General features: G+C 48.4%; 1 protein-coding gene across 1 annotated transcript in view; it reads right to left on the bottom strand.

Moving 5' to 3' along the window:
- WWC2 (WW and C2 domain containing 2) overlaps window positions 1–25,485 on the bottom strand; it is a 1,026,812-nt gene that overhangs the window by 226,934 nt on the left and 774,393 nt on the right. Inside the window, exon 17 of the mRNA XM_078677991.1 lies at window positions 3,635–3,744. Coding sequence (XP_078534117.1) covers window positions 3,635–3,744 — 110 coding nt within the window. The remainder of the gene's footprint in view (window positions 1–3,634; window positions 3,745–25,485) is intronic.

Below are 25,485 nucleotides of genomic sequence, written 5' to 3'. Positions count from 1 at the left end.
GTAGCAAATGAGTCCTGCTTTGTATGTTCACACATTCCTCACGCTGTAGGTGCAGATAAATTACTCTTTCCTAAAGAAGTCACACCGCCCACAGCCAAATGCCTCCTACACCTGTTTCTTTGCCGCATACATGGTCAGACACAGCTCCGCTCAGCCAAAGTGGATGATGCATTTGTAAATACCACAGAGTGGGATGACAAGTATGTAACATTTACGGTCATCACTAATCCATTGGAGATTGAAAGGAGAATGGAGGTTTACCGTGATATGAAAGTGCCTGCCGACATAATGCAGGTCTGGGAACATCATAATAAGATACTAGGGTACTTTACCTTCCCAACGCCCCCATCGAAATGCCACTCACCCGAACATCATCGATGTAATCATACCCATGACACATGCCCTTGTCAGTGGAGACCAATTCTGCACCTGAAGGCCAATATTTATTTCAACAGCAAGTGGAATGGTCCACATGACTTAATGTGTAAGGCAGCCTCCTTAGGTAGCCCAATTGTAGGACAAGAGCACAAACATTATTTCAATGAGGATATTGAGAAGGAGTGTGCTGAGATATGGGTACAGGAAATTAGAAGATACACTTTCAATGAGGGTACACCATACAAACAGAAAAGAGCATACAAGCTAAAGTCTACTCTCCTTTGCTTCCTAGGTAACGGAACAGTTCCTGTGGGTCGAAATACTAATTGCAGTAACACACTTTTTAATCTGGACCTTAAGTATGGCACCTCCAGCCTCATGGACATCTATTGGGCCTGCGGAGACCACATCTATCTGCAGCTGCCTCCCCACTGGCAAGGCCTTTGTTCCATCGTGACGATGCATGAACTGCATCTGGTTGTTCCAGCAGCGAACATTTCCAACATCCATACACACCCGATGACAGGTGATGTCACCCTGCTCCACCACCAGAAAAGGGAAGCCAAGAAGTATTTCTCAGATGGCCCTTTTCATGAGATTACACATGACTTTCGCCTTTTCAACGATGCTGAACTTTTCGTCGGGGGCGTTTTCCCCCTGTTCCAGACCAAAGCCAATGCTCGCTGGCTCCAAGTGACCAGGTACGAGCTGATGCAGCTTGTCAACAACACCCGTGATGGGTTCAACGCCGTGAAAGAAGAACTCCGACCTTTGAGACTCATGGTTCTGGAACATCGCTATGTTTTGGACCAGTTAACTGCAATGAATAGTGGTGGATGCGCCAAAGTGAGAAAGTCGTCCTGCTGTGTCTTCATTTTGGCCAATGATGCGGATAACGGAACACTTACAAAGGCCATTGAGGACTTTGACAATTTGGGGAGACAGATGCCTGAGCAAGGAGGTGCAAAAGCAGATGTTTTACGTAATTGGTCCAACTTGGACTGGATGCCTTCATGGCTATCTGCAGTACTAAAATTTATAATGCCTATATTATGTGTGTTGGTGATGTTGTATTTCGGGACACAGATTATACTGTATTGTGTTAAGAGATTCAGCTCAAAAGTGGTTGGGTTGAATTATGCAGACTCAGGTGAATACTCAGGAATATGCACGGGACAAGGGGATGGGGAAGAGTTAGCAACGTTAAACATAGTAGAGCTTATCATCCCTGACTCTCGCACATTACAGGTTCCTCCTGATAGTCAGTACCAGGCCCAGGTGCATAGTGGCCCACCACTTCCCTCAAGGAGAGACTTGGTACATCTTTATGAGACAATGTGTGACAAATTAGGGGCACCACATGAAGACTTGGGAAGTGCCCTGAACACTGAAGAACCGCTTCTTCATGACTCACCGTGGCCACTCCCCCCGGCACCAGCTAAATATGCGGATTGAATAATGATCAATGGTGTTCAATAATATGAACAAGAGAGGGGAATGAGAGAGGTAGATATTTTACTGTATAAATATCAGCTAGCATAGACCCCTGTGTGTAGGCCTTACTGTTCTAAAATATAGGCCTTGGTTAAATTGGCCACAGTACTGCCATTTTCTGTTTAAGTAAGCAAAAGCAGGTCTGATCAAGAATTCACCCAGCTCCACTGTCTGCGAGGCTACTCGCTCCTGTTCTGGCCCCCACCCCGCTTGTGGGCTAAAGGTCAACTTCCCTTCCACCCAATTCTTTCGACATGACAGGAGGCCACATCCTCTAACTGTATTTGAGAAAAGAGGAACTTGGGCCCCTCAGCAGTGCCATGCAGCTGGGATAGACGTGGTAACAGGATATACAGATGGTACATCCTCACATAATATGTACTGTAAGGCGCTTTCTCTGTTAAACTAAAAGCTAATTTACGGTAAGCCTCAAGTCAACAATGCATGACCTTTAGCCTAGAATAAGTGCCACGTTTACGAGAAAGGGCTGCTTTTCGAACATATCGATAGGAAGGGTACGGAACTGACCATAAATGACGCAGGCAGGATACAGAGCACGAGGCGGCGCAAGATGACTTATTATAGACTTCTCGCCATCTTAAAACATATAAAAAGGAGGTTCACAAAGACCTCTTTGAACTACTCCTCGTCTGTACATAAGTGTCGGACAAGTGAGTTTTTCCCAAGGGTTACTCGAGTACCCTTGTATTTGTACATGCACTCTAACTGTGCTGCTTTATGTTATAGTCTGTCTTATGAAATGTTGCATTTGCTATGTATTCTGTTAACCTGGCTTTTTCCTCATTATATTTGAAGTGTTTATATTGTAATTGCAGGATTTCTCACTTATAGGCAGATGTGAGTCTTCCCACATAATATGTACTTTGCTTTTTGAATGCATTCCTGCCACAAATGATAAATGTGTCCTTAAGGTTTAAATCTTCACTCTGACTATCTGAAAACCGTCATTCTGATGTCCACAAGGCTATCTGAGAATGCAGAGCTCTGGACACAGAACTAATGTGATTTTTATGCCTTTATATTTCTGGTTCTAGAAGTTACATCTTCTTAATAAAACTGTTAACCTTTCAGCTTCAGTTTCCACGACTCACATATCTGTTTTTCTCTATTTTTAGAGCAAGGGTTCCTGCACACACCGGTACAAATTAAGGTGCTCCTTTGTCCGTAGCTAACACTCACAATCATCCCAGCGCAGGCTTCTGAGCCGCTGCGCCCAGCCCCTTGACCCTTTGCCCCGTAATAAATCAGGCAGTCTCACCCATCTTCTTCTGCATCTCTTGGGTTTCCACAAACATGAGGGTGGTAGGAGAATGTTGGAAGAGCTCTGCTTTTACCACATGCCACATTCTTTGTCACCGTGTGTGATTGAGTTACTGAGAAAATACATGTGATATGAACCTCACAATGTCACTTCCTCTGTTATGCTTTGTGATTCTGATTAAGTTTATATTTTTTAATGTAAAAGTGCAGGATTAAAAACAAACTTAAAACGATTGCCTAAAGAAACAGGTGGTGACATTAGAGTTTCTTTGATGTACTCAGATATGGGTATCATAATTTTAAACCACCCATATACCTATATTTTGTAACATCAATGTTGGAAATAATTCAAACCCTTCTATATGTTAATATAAATTACGCACCCCACAAATATCATTTGAGTTTGTATGAATCTGTAAGGATGTAGAATTGTTGATATTGTTAAAAAAATAAGCGGGTCTAATAACTGGAAACACTTTACCAGTCTTCCTGCTGTTCATGATCTTCTTCCTCCTCTTTTTCTTGAGCTAATTCTTGTTCTACTGCTTCAAGCTCTGCAGATGTACGCTCTAGCAATGCTGAAACGGTATCCTATCAATGTAAAGAAAAGCAAACCATGACTTGCCAAGAGCACAATGATAAATGTATTCATATTTCTTTCTGAATCACATTTGCTGCCCCGCACAATATTTGTTATTTATCTAACATTTATTAATTTGTTCAGCTATTTCACTCTAAAGGATGTCACACTGCAGTAAAGATAGCTTTCAAATATCAAGGGTTTTCATAACTCGTACAAAGTGCAGATCAATTAAGGCGCAGATTACGTACAAGAGACAGCAAGCATTGGCAAAGCCAAAAGGTCTTAATTTAATGTGATAACCCAGGCATTAAAAGACAGGCATACAGAAATGCTGATTACACCCACTCTCCCCAGGGACCACAGGGGAGCCTGAAGGCCTCCGCATTCCCTGCCGATTCCACGCCTCCTATGGAAGCCGGCATTGCTTTCACACACAGGGAGATGCTGGAAATGCAGCCCCCTGTGTGTGAAAGCAATTTGTCTGTTTCCCCGCCCACTTGACAGCAGGCAGGGAAACAGATGAATGCTCCTCTTCTAGCAAGAGGGAGCATTTTTCTACTCTTGCTTGCTGGAAGCAGAGTGTTCATTGTGACTTGGCTGGAGTTTTAACCCCCCGGCACATAGCAGGAGCCAGTAGCCCTGCGAGGTTGGTCTATGGCTCCAGGAGGGAGTCGCGCTGCCCCCTCCTTTCTTGGATTTGGCCACCACATTCAATTTAAGAAAAGCCACAGGGAGGTGGCGGTTACCGGGTCTTTGGGGGAAGGGGTCAGCGTGTCCATCCTGCGTTTGATGAAAGTAAAGCCCTGGGGAGGTGCCATTCCCCTGCGCTGCAAGGAGGGATTTAAAGTGTAGCCCTGGGGAAGTGGGGGCCACAGGGCTGCGGAAGGGGTCTGCATGCACCCCCGCATTAAGTTATCATTGTTTGCCCCAGGAAGGTGGCAGTCCTCAGGGCTGTGTGGGGGCCCCTAGCATTATTTTACTATTGTTTGCCCGGGGAGCAGACGGACTCCAGGGCACGGCGGTGCTGTATGGGCACCCCCCCCCTCATAATTAAAAGCAGTGCCCCTGGGATTTGGCAATCAATTTTGGTGAAAAATTGACCCACCCAAAACATTTTTAACCTCTTTCATGCTCATGACGAGCTGAGCTCGTCATGAGCCACGGCGCTCCGGTGCTCATGACCAGCTCAGCTCGTCATGAGCCGTGGAACGCTCCCATGCGGGGATAATTCCCCTGCTGTGCTGAGCGTTCCACGGCAGGTAATGCACCTGTAACGAGCTGAGCTCGTCATGAGCACAGGAGCGCCGTGACTCATGACGAGCTCAGCTTGTCATGAGCATGCGGGCGCCGTGCGCGCCCCCCTCCCCCCAGCACAACAGGAAAATAACCCCCGCAGCGAAGGGGTTAACCCCCAGCGGTGTCTGTGGGACCCATCTGCCAGCCACCAGTGCTGGGGGTCACGGTATTTCTACTCTGCCCCCCTTTCTTTATTTTTTATGTTTCTTGTGTACTCAGCTCAGGGTAAGTCCCAAGATCGCTGCCATCACTTCCTGGTTCAAGTGTTGGCAGCCAATCAGATTTCAACACCGGGCTGCTGGATCCGCGTGTATATATATATATATATATATTTATTTAAATTTGAATTTCCCTTAATATTTCCAAAACTGCTGAATGGATTTACACCAAATCACAAAACGCATGATCAGTGGACCAAAAGCTAGCTTTTGGCCAAGTGTGGTCATTCCGTCCAGCGGTTTGGGCTGTAGTCATGTCTAAAGGTCCTATGGGAATAAACATGGGGAAAACACATTTTGGGAACTCTCTTTTTCTCTGCCCCCACTTGAAAAATCACCCTGAAGCTTTCCAGACAGCAGCTGAAGTAACGGGCAAATTTTCTGGGAGAATTTCATGAAAATTCCTCCACCGGCGCCAAAGAGATAGGCAACTGTAATCAACTTTTTGATAGAAACTAGGTCTCAACTATACTATAACTACCCACTGGCGACTGCCAGTAGATAATTTTATATATATATATATATATATATATATATATATATATATATATATATATATATATATATATATATTTATAAATAAAACTATACTATAACTACCCACTGACGACTGCCAGTAGATAATTTTATATATATATATATATATATATATATATATATATAAATATATATATATATATATATATATATATATATATTTATATATATATATATATATATATATATAGATAGATAGACAGATATATAAATATAATGTTTAATAAGTTACACTGTGACAGAAAATTGTCACCTAAGTATAACATCACTTTAACCTTTGGTTTTTTTCATTGAATATATAAAGCATATAGTAGGGTGGCACAGAGTGGGGTGGTGTACAGTTGAGAGGCGTAGAGTGGAAAAGCGAAGAATGGAGTGGTGAAGTGTGGAGTAGAGTGGAATTGAGTGGCGTAGAGTGGAGTGGTGCAGAGTGGTGCAGCATGGAATAGCATAGAATGCAATAGCGTAGAGAGGAGTGGCGTACACTAGTTTAGGACTGAGTGGCGTTCAGTGGAATAGACTAGGTGGAGTGACAGGGTGGAGTGGAGTGGAATAGAGTGAAACAGCGTAGAGTAAAATAGTGTAGGGTGAGGTGGTGTAGAAAGCGTGGAGTACAGTAGAATAGCAGAGTGGAGTGGCATGGAGTGGCGTAGAGTAGAGTGGCATAGAATAGAGTGGCGTACAGTTGAGTGACTTACAGTGGAGTGGTGTAGTGTAGAGTAGAGTGGAGTGGAATGAAGTAGAATGGAATAGAGTAGAGTGGAATGGTGTAGAGTGGATGATGTAGAGTGGAGTGGCATAGAGTGGAATAGCATAGAGTGGAGTGGTGTAGAGTGGAATAGTGGAGAGTGGAGAGGCACAGAGTGAAATAGAGCAGAGGCAGATGAGTGGTGCAGATGGAGGGGTGTCGAGCGGAGCGACATAAAGTGGAATAGCGTGTAGTGGCGTGCAGTGGAGTGGCATAGAGTAGAAAAGAATAGAGTGAAGTTTGATAGAGTAGAGTGACGAAGAGTGGAGTATAGTGGAATAATGTGTTGTGGAGTGGCATGGAGCGGCATAAAGTGAAATAGCATATAGGGTAGTGGTGTACAGTGGAGTGGTAGAGAGTGAAATCGAGTGAAGTGGTATAGAGTTGAGAAGAGAGGAGTGGCGTACATTTGAGTGGCATAGACTAGAATAACACAGAGTGGAGTGGCATTGAGTGGAGTGTTGTAGAGTTAAGTGGTGTGGTGTACAGTGGAGCAGCATACAGTGAAATAGCCTAGAATGAAGTCGCCTAGAGTCATGTGGCATAGGGTGGAGTATAGTGGAATGAAGCAGAGTGGAGTAGAGTGGAATGGTGTAGAATGGAATGGTGTAGAGTGGAACTGGGTAGACTGGAATAGCATAGACTGGAGTGGGGTGAAGTGGAATAGTGGTACAGTGCAGTGGCATGGTGTAGAGTAAAATAGCATAGAGTGGAGGTGTGCAGAGTGGATTGGAGTGGAATAGCATAGAATGAAGTGGCATAAACAGGAGTGGTGCAGCATGGAGTGGCATTAATTGAAGTGGAATAGATTAAAGTGGGTTGACTGAGTGCAGCGGCATAGAGCTGAGTGGCGTACAGTGGAGTGGCATTGACTGTAGTGGTGTAGAGTGGAGTGGCTTAATGTAAAATAGCATACAGTGCAGTGGTGTAGAGTGGCACAGAGTGGAGTTCTATAGAGGGAAATAGCGTAGAGTGGAGTGGCCTAGAGTGGAGGGCATGGATTGGAGTAGAGTAGAGTGGAATAGTGGAGAGTGGAGTGGCGTAGACTGGAGTGGTGTAGAAGGGAGTAGGGAAGAGGCGAGTGTCTAAGAGGCGAGGGGAGTGGTAAAGAGGGGAGTGGTGAAGAGTGGTATCGGGTAGAGTGGAGTGGTGTAGAGTGGTGTGGCGTAGAGTGGTGTGGCGTAGAGTGGTGTGGCGTAGAGTGCATTCATGTAGAGTGAAGTGTCATTGAGTTGAGTGGTGTAGATGAAGTGGCACACAGTGGAGTGGCATAGAGTGGCACACAGTGAATTGGCAGAGTGAAATAGCGCAGAGTGAAGTGGCATAGAGTGAAGTGGCCTATAGTGAAGTGGCGTAGAGTGAGATGGCTTAGAGTGGAGTGGGGTAGGGTACAGCAGAGTGTCCTAGTTTGGTTTAGTGTAGAGTGAAGTGGCATAGAGTACAGAGTTGTACAGTGGAGTGGGGTGGGGTTAAGTGGCGCAGATTGAGGTGGCATAGAGTGGAGTGGATTAGAGTAGAGTGAAGAAGAGTAGAGTGAAAAAGAGTGGAATAAAGTGGAGTGGCATAGAGTGGGATGGCATAGAGTACAGTGGCATAGTGTACAGTGGTGTGAAAGAGATATGCATAGAGTGGAGTTGAGTGAAGTGGCACAGATTGCAATAGCGTACAGTGCAGGCAGCATAGAGTGGATAGTGTACAGTGGAGTGGTTTAGAGTGGCATGGCATGGAGTGGAGTGGAATAGAGTGGAGTGGCGTAGAGTAGAGTAGCGTAGAGGGGCGTAGAGGGTAGTGGTGTAGACAGTGGCAGCTCCTCCGCTAAGGCAGAGAAACGTCACCACACTGCTCTTTGAGCAGTGCAAAATATAACAATAAAATGATAATAATTAAATGGTTATTTACCAGTAGGAGTAGTTTTGCAGCTTAAAGAGTTTTCTTGATTCACAGGTGCATTATTTCGTCATCTAGTGGTTGGGTCCGGAATAGTCTTTTTTTCTTGCTTGTGACGTTATTAACCACCATTTGGTGCTAGGTCCATCCCTTGTGTGATGCCAGACGGTGCCCATGAGATTCCTATGCGTGGTAGCCATCTTCGGATTTTTTCCCCCTTTTTTTCTCTAGGGTAAGTCTTAAATCCTGTTGTCTCTAGATGTTAGTCCCTTGATTTCAGTTATCTTTTGTCCCACCTGTTACCATGCCTCCTTTGAGCGGATGTTGGTGGGTTGCATGTGAATCCAGAAAACTCTCCAAGCTGCAAAACTACTCCTACTGGTATGTAACCATTTTGTTTTGCAGCATGATTTCTTTTCTGGATTCACATGCTATGCATTAGATTATGTAGCAGTTTCCCACTCCTTGGGGTGGCTGTGGTATGGTGAGGAAGACTTTGCGAACAGGTGTTGAAGTACCTTTTGCCCCACTTGAGCTTCCTTAGTCATCTGTATATCCATTCACTAATGTTTGGTGAATGTGTGTGGGGATGCCAATGTTGCAGCAGCACATATGGTGTCTATTGGTATGTTGGCCATCAACGCCAGTGTTGCTCCCTTTTTCCTTGTTGAGTGGGCTTTTGGTTGTGTCTTTTGAGTTTTTCCTGCTGAGGCATAGCATACTTGAATTGCCTCTACAATCCAACGTGTAATTGTCCCCTTTGTCACAGGTTCTCCCTTGTTGGACTTTGAGGGAGAGACGAACAATTGATTACCTTTACGGAGTTGTTTTGTCTCTTGTAGATAGTATAGTAAAGCCCTTGCGTCCAATGTATGAAGGTTTCTTTCTAGTCGTGTTTGCAGGTTTTGGAAGACGACAGCTAGATGTATGCTTTGGTTCATGGGGAACTTGCTTACTACCTTGGGTACAAATTGAGGGTTTGCCCTTGGGATAACTTTGTCCTTGTGGATTTGCATGTATGGTTCCTCAATAGTTAACGCTCGTGTTTCACTTACTCATCGTAGAGATGTTATGGCTATTAAGAAGGTAGTCTTTATGGTGATGTATTTGAGTTCTGCTTTGTGCATGGGCTCGAATGGTCCTGTCATTAGTTGTGTTAAGACAGGGTTTAAGCACCACATTAGGGCTGGAGCCTTTCTTGGGGGTGCATTCCTCTTAGACCCCTCAAGCAATCTTTTGATGAGTGGTGCTGTAAACGTTTACATGAATTGCACCTGGTTATGCTACAATTGCTGCCAGGTGCAGCTTGAGGCTTGAGTAGTTGATGTTACTGTCAAGCAAGTGTGTCAGATATATGAGCATGGTTTCTTGTGGAGAAATTGAGCTTAAGGTATTGTTTCTTGTGCACCATATGATGTACCGTTTCTATGTAGCTGCGTAGCATTGTTTTAAGGTCATTTTTCCTACCACCTTTAGTATTTCCATTGCTTTGGGCAAGTTTAAATGTTCGAACTCTATATATTCAGGGACCAGGCTGCTAGGCTGAGAGTTGCTGGTTCTGGGTGAAAGATTTGCCTCCTTTGCATTGTGAGGAGGTCCATGTCTGCCTTGAGCTTGATCGCTTGTCCCCTGGAGAGTTCAATTAGGCTTGAGTACCAGGTTTGTCTTGCCCAATGATGGGCTATGAGTATTAGGTTTGTTGCTGGTTGTCTGGCTTTCCCCAGAATCCTTTGTAGTAGGGGAATTGTAGGAAACATGTATTCATATGTACCTGACCAGTTTAGTGACAGGGCATTCCCTTTTGATAGGTGGTGTTGAAACATGGAGGCAAAAAATTGGCTTTTCGGCGTGGCCAAGATGGCAGAGTGAGAGGACGTGTCTCACCTCAACTCCTGCCAACGGCCTGTATTCGGCACCGGTTCCGGCGCCTTTTCCGACTGAAGTCGGTGTCAGGGGCTGCCGGAGCCGTCTCAGCACCAGAGCGGACTGTTCAGAGGCATCCATCGTCGCCGTGGGCAGAAGCGGAGCAGCGTAACGGCTCGAGGGCATAGGAGCGCCCATCCCCCCCTCTGGGTGAAAGCGAGGCCGTCGTGCGGCGGAGGACGCGGCCGCGGGAGGGTGCATCTGCTGGGCCCTGGGACGGGTCCCCTTCACGGACGTTTAGTGGCTGCTGCGGGTCCGGGACCCCCGCGAGAGGCGCCTGAGGTCCGGCGGAGCGAGAGAGGCGGCCCTGACGGAGAGGAGAGTGCATCGGCCCGCCCATCTCGGAGACCAGCAGTGTGGCGCGCACAGAGGTGAGAGCGGGCCCTGGGCACGTTAGGCTGCGTTGAGGGGGTCCCGGAGCGCGACAGGAGTGACTGTGCAGAGAGCCTCCCGGTGGGCATTTCGACCCGGGGTCTGCTGGGCCCTACCACCCCCTGAACTGTTTGGGTCCCCGTGGGGGCCCCGTCTCTGGGACATCTATTGCCATCCTACCAGAAGCGGCCCTGAGGAGTCTGGGTGGGCCTGCCCCCCTCCCGGTGTGCCGGATAGCGCCAACCAGGGAGCTGCACCAAGGAAGCACCACCGACCGCGCCGGGATCTTTTACCCCCACGCGGCCCCGCGGCCAAGACTTTCTTCCCTCCCCGGGGGCCTTGATCTTCACAGCTTGGTTGCCACACAGGCCCTCCACCGAGATTTGCACGGAGGTCGTGAGGGACGCGCGTTGATACTGCGCCACGACTGAAGGAGGGGCGGTTGGAGGGAGTAACGCCGGGGGACCCCTCGGCTGGTGGCGGGCTCGCAGCGGACCACGACCACCGACCAGGAGGGGCAGCGGAGGAGGGGGCGCCTGGGCCACTGGGACGGAGGAATGTCCGCGGGCAGGCCGCCCCGAGGCAAGACGGTGAAGGAAATGTTCGCCAAAACGCAATCCCCTCAGCAGAAAGATACTTTGGCCCCGGCGCCGAAGAAGCCGGGGCGGGCCCTGGAGGAGGACTCGGAACCCATCACGAAGGCCTTCCTGGAGTCCCTCTTCGCCACCCTGAGGGAGGACATCCAAGCCCTTAAGACTGAGTTTGCCAGCGAGATCCGGGAGGTGCGGCGCGAGATGGACGGCATAGGGGAACGGGTGGCAGACTTGGAGGCCAAGGGCGACGAACGGGAGACGGAACTTTCGACTCAGCAGCAGGAGATCATTCGCCTACATGATCAACAGGTGGATTTGCAACTTCATCTGGAAGACCTGGAAAATCGTTCCAGGCGACACAACATCCGTATTCGCAACGTTGCCACGTCTGACGCTACTCAGGACGCCTTTCGCTACGCCAGGGAACTCTTCAACCACGTGCTGGGGAGGCCGCTGGACTCACCCTTGCAGCTAGACAGAGCCCACAGGACTGGCCCACCCCGAGCGGCGACGGCCCCGCCGCCCGACATCCTGGTGTGTGTTCAGGACTATCGCACTAAGGAGGAAATTCTTCAAAAAGCTCGCCAGACGCACCCGATAGCCTTTCAGGGCACATCACCGCTGCTGTTTCAGGACCTGGCTGCGCTTACGTTACATAAACGCCGGCTCTTCAAGCCGGTCACCTCCTTCCTACAGCAGAAGGGTGTTCCATACAGTTGGGGCCACCCCTTCCGCCTGATCTTCAAGCTGGAAAATAAGCAGTACCAACTTCGGTCGGTGGCTGAAGCTTGCTCGCTGCTTGGCATTGAGACGCCGACGGAGGACGCGGAAGACCGGGGGCCCTTGCCAGAGACCGAGGGGAGGAGGCCACAATGGAGTCAACAGCGTCGTAAGAGACGGATTAAGAAACCCCCAGCGACGGAGATTGCAGCGGGTCAGCGCGCCGCGGTGGACGCCGTGGCCACGGATGGTGGTTCGGGCCCCACAGGATGACCATCTCCAGACACTGCCTGATTCATATGTCCGTTCTGGCCTTCTGGCCGTTGGCGGGAGACAGACTCCCGGACACTCAAGTAAGACTGTCTTGTTTTACTTCACTTTTCTCCTATTCATCCCTGGATGAGAGACTATGATCTTCTTTTGGACACACATTGAGGGTTTGCAGTTGGGGGGGAGGGGGGTGGGCCTTGGGGGTTGGGTGAGTTCTTTGTGGTTGGGCTTGGGGAGGGGGGGTGGGGAGTTCCAAGGTGCGTGGCTGGTTGGATGTATGGAATGCCGATGCTGCGGGGGAGGGAATGGCGGCATAGCGGGGAGGGGGATGGACTTGCTGTTGCGGGCATGGAGCGCGGCATTGAGGGTCAGCTGATAATCTTTACTTCATTGGACAACAATGGGTGACTTGGTAGTGCTCACTCTCAACGTGAGAGGCCTGAATAACCCTGTGAAACGTAAGGCGGTACTCTTGCTTCTAGAGCATTCCAATGCTGACATTTGCCTCTTGCAAGAGACACACCTCCTAGCTAAGGACTGCCACCGCCTTCATTCTAGTACATTTCCACTACAATTTTTCTCCTCCTGCACCGACAAGAAGGCCGGGGTGGCTATTCTGGTGGCGCGCACATTCAGGGGTAAGGTTTTGGGTAAGATGGCAGAAATTAAGGGCAGGTTGCTAGTTTACAGGTTTGCGTTAGGGGGTCTGAACTACACGATTGGCTCGATCTACGTCCCAAACGAAGGCCAGGAAAGGTTCCTACACTCCGCACTTACAGATGCGACTGACACGGTGGACCGCCACATTCTGCTTGGGGGGGATTTGAATTTAGTCCTGGACAACTTGCTAGATCGGTCCTGTCAGCGCTTTGGCCGGGTGGGTGCCTTGTCTCAGTCGGGTCTGGGCCGCTTGAGGGACCTTGGGCTTGTGGATGTGTGGCGCGAGCTTCACCCAGGCGAAACAGACTACACGCACTTCTCAGCAGCGCGTAGGACATATGCACGCCTAGATTACCTGCTTGTCTCCACTGCCGCTCGCCCACTTGTCACCAATGCAGACATCGGGACTGCGTCTTTATCTGATCACGCACCGGTCACGATCACCCTCAGAGGACCTCGAGAACCGCGTTTGGGCAGGGTGTGGCGCCTCCGGGACTCTTTGCTCCATAGGAAGGACACGGTCACTAGAATTCAGGACGCCATAAAAGACTACCTGTCCCACAACAGTAACGGGGACACGGCGCTGGCTACACAATGGGCTGCGCTCAAGGCTGTGCTGAGGGGTGAATTTATTTCGCTCTCCTCTGCGGAAAACAAAGACCGCCAGATCAAGAGAGACGAACTCACCCAAAAGACCAGAGAGCTTGAGCAAATCCATAGAAGGACGGGAGCCCCGAGGATTTGGCGCCAATTACGAGCCGCCCATCAACAACTGGCAGCTCTGGACATCGACAGGGCGGAGTATGCAACTTTACGGCTGAAACATGCCTACTACACTGGGGGGGATAGATGCGGGCGCCTCCTGGCACACAAGCTACGCACGGTGGCCCAGAAACGTGAAATTAAGGAACTCAAGGGTCCTGATGGCACTAGGGTCCACGGTGACCTCGCAATAGCGGAGGCTTTCCGCGACTTTTATGCCACTCTCTATGAAGCAGACCCGCCTAACCAAGAGGCGGAACTGGCTTTTCTCGCGGAGATACCGCTGCCAGCCCTGACCCAAGACCAAGTAGATAACCTGGAGAGAGACATCAGACCGGAGGACGTTATCTCAGCGATCTCACGGCTCAAACTTGGGAAGGCGCCGGGGCCGGATGGCTTCCCGGCGAGCTTCTACAAGACCTTTTGTGTTCAACTTGCCCCTTTACTGGCCAGACTCTATACCTCGTTTGCGGAGGACGGGGCGATCTCCCGGGACCTGCTTGAAGCGTCCATAGCGGTTATACCCAAGCCCGACAAAGATCTTACTGACTGTGGGGCGTACCGGCCCATCTCCCTTTTAAATGTCGATCTTAAACTCTACACAAGCATCCTCGCGTCTAGGCTGAGCCCCTACATGGGGGGCCTTATACAACCGGATCAGGCGGGCTTCATCCCCGAGCGCCAGACCTCTGATAATACCAAGCGGGCCCTCCATCTCATTGAGAAAGCATCCCGCACGCAGGGCGAGTATCTGCTGTTAGCCATCGACGCAGAAAAGGCCTTTGATAGGGTTCATTGGCCCTATCTTGAGAAGGTCCTCCTGAAGGCTGGTATGGGTCCCAAATTCCGGGCCAGAGTACTTAACTGCTATAAATTTCCCTCGGCATCAGTTAGGGTTAATGGCTTGTCGTCCTCGCGGTTCCAGATTGGGAGAGGCACACGGCAGGGGTGCCCGCTGTCCCCCCTCCTATTCGCCTTATACATGGAGCCGCTGGCACAGCTCATCCGAACGAACCCGGATGTTAGAGGCATCAAATTCGGGGCTGACGTTCATGTCATCAGTCTATACGCTGACGACGTCTTGTTATCGCTCGCGGATCCTCGGGCCTCTCTCCCTGCTTGCATGGCCGTCCTGGACAGGTTCGGAGACGTATCGGGCTTCAAGGTTAACCTGACTAAATCGGTGGCCCTCGACCTATCACTGGCAGTGGACACGCGTGCCACGCTGCAGGCCAAATTCCCCTTGAGATGGGCTGCGGAGTCGGTTCCTTACCTGGGGATCAAACTGGCGGCCTCCCTTCAGACTACGGTGGACGTCAACTACACCCTTCTCCGGCAGAAAGTTCGACAAGAGCTAGGACAGTGGAAACACTTCCCGTTGTCCTGGCTGGGCAGGGTTGCGGCGATCAAGATGACGATCCTTCCCCAGATTCTGTACGTCTTCCGCACTATACCTCTCGCCCCTCCTACAGGTTGGACTAAACTGGTGCAGTCGGATCTTTCCCAATTTGTGTGGAACGGGAAGAAACCACGCCTAAAGGCCCAAATAGCGATGCTCGCGCCGGAACAAGGGGGGATCGGGATTCCAAACTTGGCCTCCTACTTCCAGGCGGCGCAACTGCGCTTCCTGGCGGAATGGGTACAATGGGAGTCCGGGAAGCATTGGTTATTCCAAGATCAGGCAGTGGCGGGGCGTACGCTGCAAGGGATCCCGTTTATGCGCAAAATGCACAGGCCCCGCAACTTGTATGCCTCCCACATTACACGAGTCCCGCTTGAGATATGGGATCGGGTGAGTGTGGAGCTCGGTCTCACGACGGCCCCCTCCCCTCTCACCCCCATTTTTGATAACCCTGACTTTCAGCCGGGAATGGACGGAAAGGCCTTTGAACGTTGGAAGTCGGCCGGTTGCCGCTCCCTATGCCAGATATACGGGCCCGAAGGCGTAATCCCATTCCCGCAGCTGCGCCAGGACTTTGGCCTCCCGGAGACTGAGCGACTCCACTATTTTCAGATCCGGCACTGGGCCCTCAGTAATACGGTGAGACCGGACGCGGATCGGCGACTGACGCATTTCGAATATTGGTTGATTACCCGCAAGTCGGACAAGCAGTTAATCTCTGATCTATACAAAACGCTCACACTCAAGCACCAACATACCTACAGTGCGAGTAGGGCGCGCTGGGAGAGAGAGATGGGAAGGTCATTTACCCATAAAGAATGGGAGGGTGTATACTATAGGGCACGACACTCGGCGTATCATATGGGGCTCACGGATACTCTAACGAAAGTGGTGACCTACTGGTACTACACCCCAGAACGACTGTATGAGATGGATAGTAACAAGGACCCCCTGTGCTGGAGAGGTTGCGGACAATTGGGTACCCTCACGCATATTCTTTGGGAATGCCGCCTATTGCAGGATTACTGGCGCCAAGTGCTGGATGACGTGGATAAACATTTTGACACTGAACTCCCGCGCTTCCCGTCTTACGTCCTCCTAGGGCTCCCAAATGCACTGACATACCCCTTACGTTCGCGGAGGGGACGCCTGATAGCCATAGCTCTGGGTTCGGCGCTACAGAACATTGTCGCTCATTGGCGCACGACCCACGTTCCCGCATATCAGGGGTGGCTCCACCGTCTGTGGATGGTCCTAGGTATGGAGAGACTATCCCTGTACAAAACGGGGGATGGGGCAAGGTATGCGGAACTTTGGCAGCCGTTTCTAGCCCTTCTGTCCTCGGAATTTGTGGAAGTCACCTGCCCGAGGTATCTTCGACTTTTGAGGTTGACGGAGTGTGCCCCCATGGAGGGTGACGCCAAGCCCGCCCCCGAGCGATGATAGAATGGGATATGAGCTGCCAGACTGAGACCATGGAACTCCTGGGGGGGAGGTGAGGGGGAGGAGGGCGGTGGGGGTTGGGGGTGGGCTTATTGGGGTTGGTGTTGGGGATGACGGGAGGGCTGGGTACGGGAGGGTTGGGAGGGGTGGGGTGTTTAAGGAAGAGTTGATAGTTTAATAGTGTGTTGACAATCTGCACGGTTGAGGGGCGGGATTGAGCCAGGCCTTACGTCAAAGTCAGAGGGCACGAGCTGGAGACAGGAGTTGGAGCTACCCCGACTACAGTTGCACTGTTTTGAAACGCGGCCGGCCCGGTTGGGTTGTAGGCGGCTTGCTGTGTATAACTAAAACTTACTGTACGCTGTACGCCTTGCCCTCTGATGTACATGCGCCTTACCTCTGCTGATTTGTCTGACAAGTGATCGTGATTGTTGATGCCTGACCAGTGTTGATTTCTTCAATAAAAAAACATTTACTACTAAAAAATTGGCTTTTCTTGTTCTCCATTGTTGCGAATAGGTCTACGTGTGGTGTTCCCCAGAGGTTGAAGACCTGTTGCAGGCTTGTTTGTTTTATCTCCCACTCGTGCGAACTGCTGTTATGTCTGCTGAATTGATCCGCATCTGTGTTGCCCTTTCCTGGCAGGTGAATTGTGTGTAGGTAGATTTTCCTTGAATTGGCCGATTTCCATATTTCTTGAGCTAGTTTGCATAGGGTGAATGATTTAGTTCCTCCCTGTTTGTTGAGGTAAAACATAGTCGAGGTGTTGTCCGCTTGAATTAATACTGTCTTCCTTCCTATGTGGGCTTGGAATGCCTAGTGCCAGGAACACAGTCTTCATCTCTAGGAAGTTTATGTGCTTTCTAGAGGCTGCATTGTTCCATCTACCCCTTCCCTTCAGGTTTCCTGAATTGTAATGGTCACTGAGGGAGTTGGCGTTTTGAAAGTTCTGCCTAGTGTTATGTTCTTGGATGCCCACCATTGTATCTCCGTCTTAACCTTTTCTGTTACAACCACTAGATCCTCCCAACTCCCTGTGGTGTGTAACTAACTGCTGCATAGCCACTCTTGCAGAGGGTGGATGTGGAGGCCTGCATGATTGATGAGGGTGGATGCATGATGCTATCATGCCCATGAGTTTTATGACCATCCTACCTGTCAGAGACTAACCCTTCTGGTAAAGGCGAGTTTCTTGTTTGATGGCTTGTATTCTTCTTTGGGTCGCGAATGCCCATGTAATCTTGGAGTTTAATCTTGCTCCTCAAAAGGTTTTATCTTGTTCTGGCTTTTTTGATGATTTCTTATGGTTTATTGAAAACCCCAATTTTTGCAGTGTTTTGATCATCTGATGGAAATGTGTGTAACATCTTTGTTTTATATTTGCCTTCACCAGTCAGTTGTCTAGGTAGGGATAGACATGTATTTCTCTCCTTCGTAGGGATGCAGCAACCACTGCTAGGCACCTTGTGAAGACTCTTGGTGTTGATTTCCTCCCGAAAGAATGGACCTTGAATTGGTAGTGAGTGTTCTCGTGGAAGAACCTGAGGCGGTGCAGATAGGTGTCCTTTAGATCTATTGTTGTCATGAAATCCCCCTTTTGAAGCTGCGGGATTACCTCCTGCAGTGTTGCCATTTTAGAGTGATGTGTGCAAATGAATTTGTTTATGAATCTGAGGTCTAAGGTGGGTCTTAGAGTGAAATATTGCTTTGGTACCAAAAGTAAGGAGAATAGTTTCCTTTGCAGAGTTCCCTCCTTGTTACGATCTCTATTGCTTGTTTTTGCAGGCTTTCCTTTAATTCTTGTATTAATTGTAAGATTTCTGTTCCTTGGAATCTCTTCTTTTTTGGTAGGTTTGGTGGGGGGGGGGGTTTATTAGTTCTATACAATAGCTGTGGTGTACCACATTTAAAATACAGCTGTCTGTGGTAATGTCTTTCCATTGCAGTAGGTGGTGTGCTATTCTGCCTTCCACTGATGTTCTGTGGGGGTCTTTTGTTGTGGGCAAGTCACTTGGAGTTTGTTCCTCCTCCTCTCAAAGGTTGGTCCTGCCTCTTCATTTGTCCCAAAAGGGCTGCCTTGGTTGCTGTTGCCAGGCTTGGTATCCGGACTGCTGTCCGCCTCCTTGAGTTCATTTTTGTTTTTGGCCTGTTGAGAAGACTTCCCTTCCTGTGGGTTTTCTCGTGTTAAAACCTCCTCTTTTGAAGGTGCTCTTCTGTTGTAGGGCTCCCATAGCCCTGGCTCTTTCATTGTCCTTTTTTATTTGTTGAAGTGATTCATCAACCTCACTTCCAAATAAGCTTTCTCCTGTGAAGGGCCTGTTGATTATTGAGGTTTGTACCTCTTGTTTGAAGCCTGATATTCGGAGTCAGGCGTGCCTTCTCAAAATTGTGCCTGTGCACATTTGTCTGCTGGCTGTATTGGCTGCATCTAGAGCTGATTTTAGGTAGGTGTTAGCTATGTTCTTTCCATCCTGTATGATGGATTTTGCCCTATTTTTATCTTCTTCTGGGAGCTTGTTCATCAGTTCCTCGATGTCACCCCATTGTTGGTGGCCATGCCTGTTAAAGAGAGCATTGGAGTTTGCAATGTGCCATTACGTTGCTGCTACTATCTCCATCTTTCTCCCTACCATGTCCATTCTTTTGCATTCTCTCTCTGGAGGTGGACAAGTGGAGGAGTGAGCGTTGCCCCTTCTTCTTGCAGTGGTGACAATGATGGAGTCTGGCACTGTGTTTCCCTGAATGTATTTAGGGTCTTTAGTGGAAGGCTTGTATTTTTTCTCCACCCTTGGGGTTACCCTTTTTGCTGAGGCAGGCTCCTTGAAAGCCTCCTTGCCCTGGTCCAGGATGCTTGGTAACATTGGGAGGTATTGTGTTCCTTTAGTGGATGGTGCCAAAGTGTCTAAGAGGAAACAGTAGACTCCTTTCTCCTCCTCAAGGGGACCCCGAAGATATCATCTACTCTCTTGATGAGGCTGTTGTAGAAGGCTATGTCATCTGGCGCAGCGAAGCCTTAGAGGATAGCTACAGACCTCTTTTTCTGGGCTTTCTGTGTTGAGGTCATTCCATTCGTGCTCGAAAGTCCCCAAGTGTTCCTCTTCTTCTGGAGCGTAAAGTTCCTCTATGATGTTTTCCTCGTGCGGTTTGGGGGTTGCCAGAGTTTCGAGGATATCTTCCTCTCCTTCTGCATTTTTGGCGGCACCAGCGGGTTTCGAGGGAATTCGAAATTCCTTAAGAGCTTCGTGGAACTCTTTCTTTTGTTGAAGGAGTGCCGCCATTTCTGCTTCGAGGCTTCTTTTCTTTTTTTCCACCTTGAGGGTCCTTTCCGTGTCTTAGGCCAGGGAGGCCTTCTTCGTGGGTATGGTGGTTTCTGGTTCCGAGGGTGTGGTCTTTCACTTAGTGGCCTCTCGTTCGGCGCTCGCCTTTGTGGATTTTGAAGATCTTCCCTCGTCTGTATCCCTGCGGTGGGATCCGTGGGATTCTTTTGGTCGCAGCCGACTCTCGGTCATCATTTTCTTCGATGCCTAGATTGCTGTTTGCACCTTCTTTTTGTGGCCCTTCGTTTCCGACGGTTGAGGGTTTCTTACCTTGTCCATCTTCTTCTCTGTCGCTTTCTTCACGGTACACCTCTTCTCGGCAACCCCTTCGAGGATTTCGATGTCTGGCCCCTATGAGTGGACTCTACGAGGTATTCCTTGTCGCTTGAGCGGCTTAAGTCCCTCATTGAAGGTTATTTCTGGCTTTGGAGCATGGCTGCATAATTGTCTTCCCTCTGCTTTTGGCATACCTTAAGTGTCTTCGACACGAAAACCGCGCAAGCCTCGCAGTCCTTATCGTCGTGTGGATCATGCTGTGCATACTTGTGGTGGCACTTTGGGCAGAATTTGAAAGAGGTATTTTCCATGGCCCCCTACCTCGCCGTCTGTTGATCCATCTGCGTAGTTGCTCTGTCGGGGTCTCCCGACGTAAAACGGGTGTCCAGAGGTCCTTCTCCTTCTCCGGTGTCTTCGTAGTTGATGATCGATGGTTTTTTTCACTCAAATTCTGTGATACTTTCCGGGATTTCATCCAAATCTGCTGAGTGTCTCTCTTTGCTTCCAGACTCAATGGCATAAAAATAATCTAAAGATGGCTGCCACACACAGGAACTTCTGGGATGCCATCTGATGTCACCCAAGGCCTGGACTTAGCACCAACGGGTGGTCGAGGACACCCCAAGCAAGAAAAACAAAAATACCAAAGACTATTCCGTACCCAACCACTAGATGGCAGAATAATGCTTAGCATGTGAATCCAGAAAAGGATTCATGCTGCAAAACAAGACTTTATCATTTTATTTTTCCCTGCAGGACTCTGAGTCGAGTCAACATCTGGTTGGGGCAGGGCTGAGCTGTCCAGTGTGACTTGTCGTTTTCACGCCCTAATTATGCATGACTGTTTGGCCGGCCCTCTTGGACAGGCCAAACATTCATGCGCACTTATAATGTTCTCCACTAGGCTGTGCTGCGCAGCCCAGAGGAGAACATGCCCAGGCTCCCAGGCACTGCCTGAGCGGCCAAACAAGCCGCTCAGACCAATCACAATGCTGTGATTGGCTGGGAGTCCAGAAACCTGGGTGCTTCCATTCCTGCTGCAGTACCGAGTGAGGACAGAGGAGAGAAGGGGGCCGAAGGTAAGTTTATTTCATTTATTTTTCTTCCCCCACCTCACCACCCCCATTCTGAGGCAGCCGCCACTGGGTGTAGAGTGGTATCTCATAGAGTGGAGTTGCGTATAGTGGAATAGGGTAGAGTGGAGTGTCATTGAGTTGAGTGGTGTAGGTGAGGTGGCAAAGATCAAAGTGGCGTAAATTGGAACAGTGTAGAGTGCAGTGAGGTAGAGTGGAGTGCTGTAAAGTAAAATAGCATAGAGTGGAGTCGCATAGAATGGAATAGCATAGAATGAAATGGCATTGAGTGGAATAGCATAGAGTAGAGTAGAGTGGAGTGTCATGGAGTTGTGTAGAGTGGAGTGCTGTGGAGTCGTGTAGAGTTGTGTGGCTTACAATTGGATAGTGTAGCCATAGATCTGAGTGGTGAAGGCTGGAGTGCGGTAGTGTGGAGTGGGTTAGAGCCGAGTGGCGTAGAGTTGTACGGCGTGGAGTGGAGTGGCGTTTAGTGGTGTGGAGTGGAGTGGCATAGAGCAGAGTTGCGTAAAGTGGTATAGCATACAGTAAAGTGGCATAGAGTGGAATAGCGTAGCATGGAGTGGTGTGGAGTGGAACAGCGTAGAGTGGAGTGGCACTGAGTGGAATAGTGTAGAGTGGAGTGCCATGGAGTGAAGTGTAATAGAGTGGAGTGTCGTGGAGTTGATTGGCACAAAGTGGAGTGGCATATAGTGGAATAGAGGCGTGGAGTGGTATAGAGTGCACTGGCGTGGAGTGGCCTTGAGTGAAGCGACGTAAGATAGAGTGGCATAGAGCAGAATAGTGTAAAGTGGAGTGGTGTAGAGTGGAGTGGAGTGGTGTAGAGTGGAGTGGCATAGAGAGGACTGGCATACAGAAGAACATCATCGAGTGGCAAAGAGTGGGGTGGTGTACGCTTCACCAGCATAGAGTGGAGTGGCTATAGTTGTTTAGACTCCACTTATTCTGCTTTGTGGGTTATGGGTGGAAAAATAGTGTTCTACTGCATTATAAGTAAAGATGAAGGAATGAAGCAGTTTAGGTAAGTATGTAAAGATAAGGAAAATTGCTTAATAGTTTAAAAAAAAGGTTTACACGGTACCTCACTAGTACCTAGAAAGTACGCCGGTAAAAAACTGAAAAATACCCTGTAGCCCGCTATATTTCTGAAATATAGTGTAGTACTCTGTATTTTTTTATTTCTTTACAGATTGTATTTGTCTTTTAATTTCTGTAAGTGTTGCAGTGCTTTCTAGATAGGATCATGGTACTCAGTAATCTTGTTTAAAAAAACGAAATATGTAAAAGGTTTCAAATTCACTGTAGTAAACTAGATTGAGTGGAATAGCATAGAGTAGAGTAGAGTGGAGTGTCATGGAGTTGTGTAGAGTGGAGTGCTGTGGAGTCGTGTAGAGTTGTGTGGCTTACAATTGGATAGTGTAGCCATAGATCTGAGTGGTGAAGGCTGGAGTGCGGTAGTGTGGAGTGGGTTAGAGCCGAGTGGCGTAGAGTTGTACGGCGTGGAGTGGAGTGGCGTTTAGTGGTGTGGAGTGGAGTGGCATAGAGCAGAGTTGCGTAAAGTGGTATAGCATACAGTAAAGTGGCATAGAGTGGAATAGCGTAGCATGGAGTGGTGTGGAGTGGAACAGCGTAGAGTGGAGTGGCACTCAGTGGAATAGTGTAGAGTGGAGTGCCATGGAGTGAAGTGTAATAGAGTGGAGTGTCGTGGAGTTGATTGGCACAAAGTGGAGTGGCATATAGTGGAATAGAGGCGTGGAGTGGTATAGAGTGCACTGGCGTGGAGTGGCCTTGAGTGAAGCGGCGTAAGATAGAGTGGCATAGAGCAGAATAGTGTAAAGTGGAGTGGTGTAGAGTGGAGTGGAGTGGTGTAGAGTGGAGTGGCATAGAGAGGACTGGCATACAGAAGAACATCATCGAGTGGCAAAGAGTGGGGTGGTGTACGCTTCACCAGCATAGAGTGGAGTGGCTATAGTTGTTTAGACTCCACTTATTCTGCTTTGTGGGTTATGGGTGGAAAAATAGTGTTCTACTGCATTATAAGTAAAGATGAAGGAATGAAGCAGTTTAGGTAAGTATGTAAAGATAAGGAAAATTGCTTAATAGTTTAAAAAAAAAGGTTTACACAGTACCTCACTAGTACCTAGAAAGTACGCCGGTAAAAAACTGAAAAATACCCTGTAGCCCGCTATATTTCTGAAATATAGTGTAGTACTCTGTATTTTTTTTATTTCTTTACAAATTGTATTTGTCTTTTAATTTCTGTAAGTGTTGCAGTGCTTTCTAGATAGGATCATGGTACTCCGTAATCTTGTTTAAAAAAACTAAATATGTAAAAGGTTTCAAATTCACTGTAGTAAACTAGATGTGTGAAATTTAGTGTAGTACAGTGTCTTTTTCAGTATTTTACAGATATACATATGTTTTTAAATGTTTGCAGTTACGTAGTATGTTCTAGGTAGTTCTGTAGTAGTCCGTAAAAATGTTTTAAATATTTGATGTAATAAATCTACTTTTCCTAACTTTACATACTTACTTAAAGTGCCTCAATCCTCCCTATGCACTAATAAACCAATATAACACTTAAGTTCTACTTCTAACCCACAATGCAGACCAATGGCCTACTTAAGAGTTAGTTGGTCCATCCAACCGCTGAACCAGTGATGAAGGTGCGGTGGAGGTCGCGGACCGCAACACCAGCGGTCCGACTGCCGTATTATGAGTACGGCGGTCGGACCATTTTTGGACAGCTGCAACCGCCAAGGATCCGCAAGCCCTGGCGATCTTGTGGCAGTCTGGGTAAGCAATATGCTTGGCAGTGCTGCTGCAGCACCACCATGCATATTACGAGTTTCCCCATCCCCAACCTTTTCATGGCAAAAGGCAGGCAGCAGGGAAACAAAGGGGGCCCTGTGCACGGTGATGCATGCAGGGTGGCACTTGTGCCCCCGTGTATGCATGCACCCTTTTCTGCATGGCATGGACTGCATAGTCCATGCCGTGCAGGAACGGCCTTAGGCGCTCCCATTGTGGTGCCTTTTTTAGGACCACCGCACCACGGTCAGACAACGAGGAAACTCGTAATCTGGTGGGCTGTTGAATTTGGTGGTCTGGGAGCTGGGCACTGGCATGGTGTGGCGGCCAGATTATATTCAAGAAAGCACACAATATATGACATAACTCATGCCATGTTGTTCTTCTGTTCATGGCTGTCGAACATGATTTATCATATGTTGTGTGGGTTCTTAAAAATTAACTAACACATTTTAGTGGTTTTATGTGTTTTGGCCTGAAATATAACTAATAGATATTGCAATCTAGCCCCACAAACAAAAACACATTTACACACCCACTAGCAGATACAAGCAAAGAGATGTTATAGTCCGGATTTTTCAGAGTACATATACTTTATTTCTTATTGTACTTTTTAAAGCCAATGCACTCGACATAAGATAATAATAATTAATACTATACTGAAGTAAGAGGAGAATACAAAGAGATAGAGGGAGGCATATAGAAAGCAGGCAGAGAGGAGGGAAAGGACCCAGTTGGAGGGAAAGGTAAAAGAGTCAGGTAAAGAACAATCTATGCGAGTAAAGCAAAGGGACAAGGGAGAAGGGAATGGCTACGGAGCACAGCTCCGGAGAGAAAATATAGGCCACAATTAAAGTAATTTGGTATCATTCTGCATCTTGACCAGTGTTGAGTTCATAAAAATGTGGATAGGCCAAACTATATGCCTCATGTGTCCCAGGACTGACAGAGAGTACAGTACAGTAAGCCCCTTTTAACAAGTGTTGGTTGAACGGGGTTGACATTTCAAATATAAGAAATACAATGTATTTCAATATCAGAGTTCTATCCATGATGACTCCCTTTTCGATAAATCCAAATTCTTTCTTGCATCTTTTTACTAGCAAATACTATTTTAGTGACAATCTTCATCAACTTTTCCCAGAGACAGTGAGATCCCCTCTAACTTTTTCAGGAGTCGCTGCCAGGGAATGAGGGTGGAGGAGCAGGGTAAAGGCGGTGGTGGGGGGGGGGGGGGGGGGGGGGCTTAGCAATAAAAAAAATAAAAAACACTTTCCTCTTCTGCCGCCCTCTCTCCTCGCTTCTCTGGAATCTGGGAACCAGGAAGCACCCAAGCTACCCATAGCCAATGCAGCATTGTGATTGGTCTGAGCGCCGTGGATCTGTGTTCAGATAAGCACTGGGGGCCTGAACATATTCCCCA

The sequence above is a fragment of the Lissotriton helveticus genome, chromosome 2_2 (genome assembly GCF_964261635.1).
Source record: "Lissotriton helveticus chromosome 2_2, aLisHel1.1, whole genome shotgun sequence".
NCBI classification, from domain to species: Eukaryota; Metazoa; Chordata; class Amphibia; order Caudata; family Salamandridae; genus Lissotriton; species Lissotriton helveticus.
The sequence above is the reverse complement of the archived record's forward strand: the minus strand, read 5'-3'. Positions and strand labels throughout refer to the sequence as shown.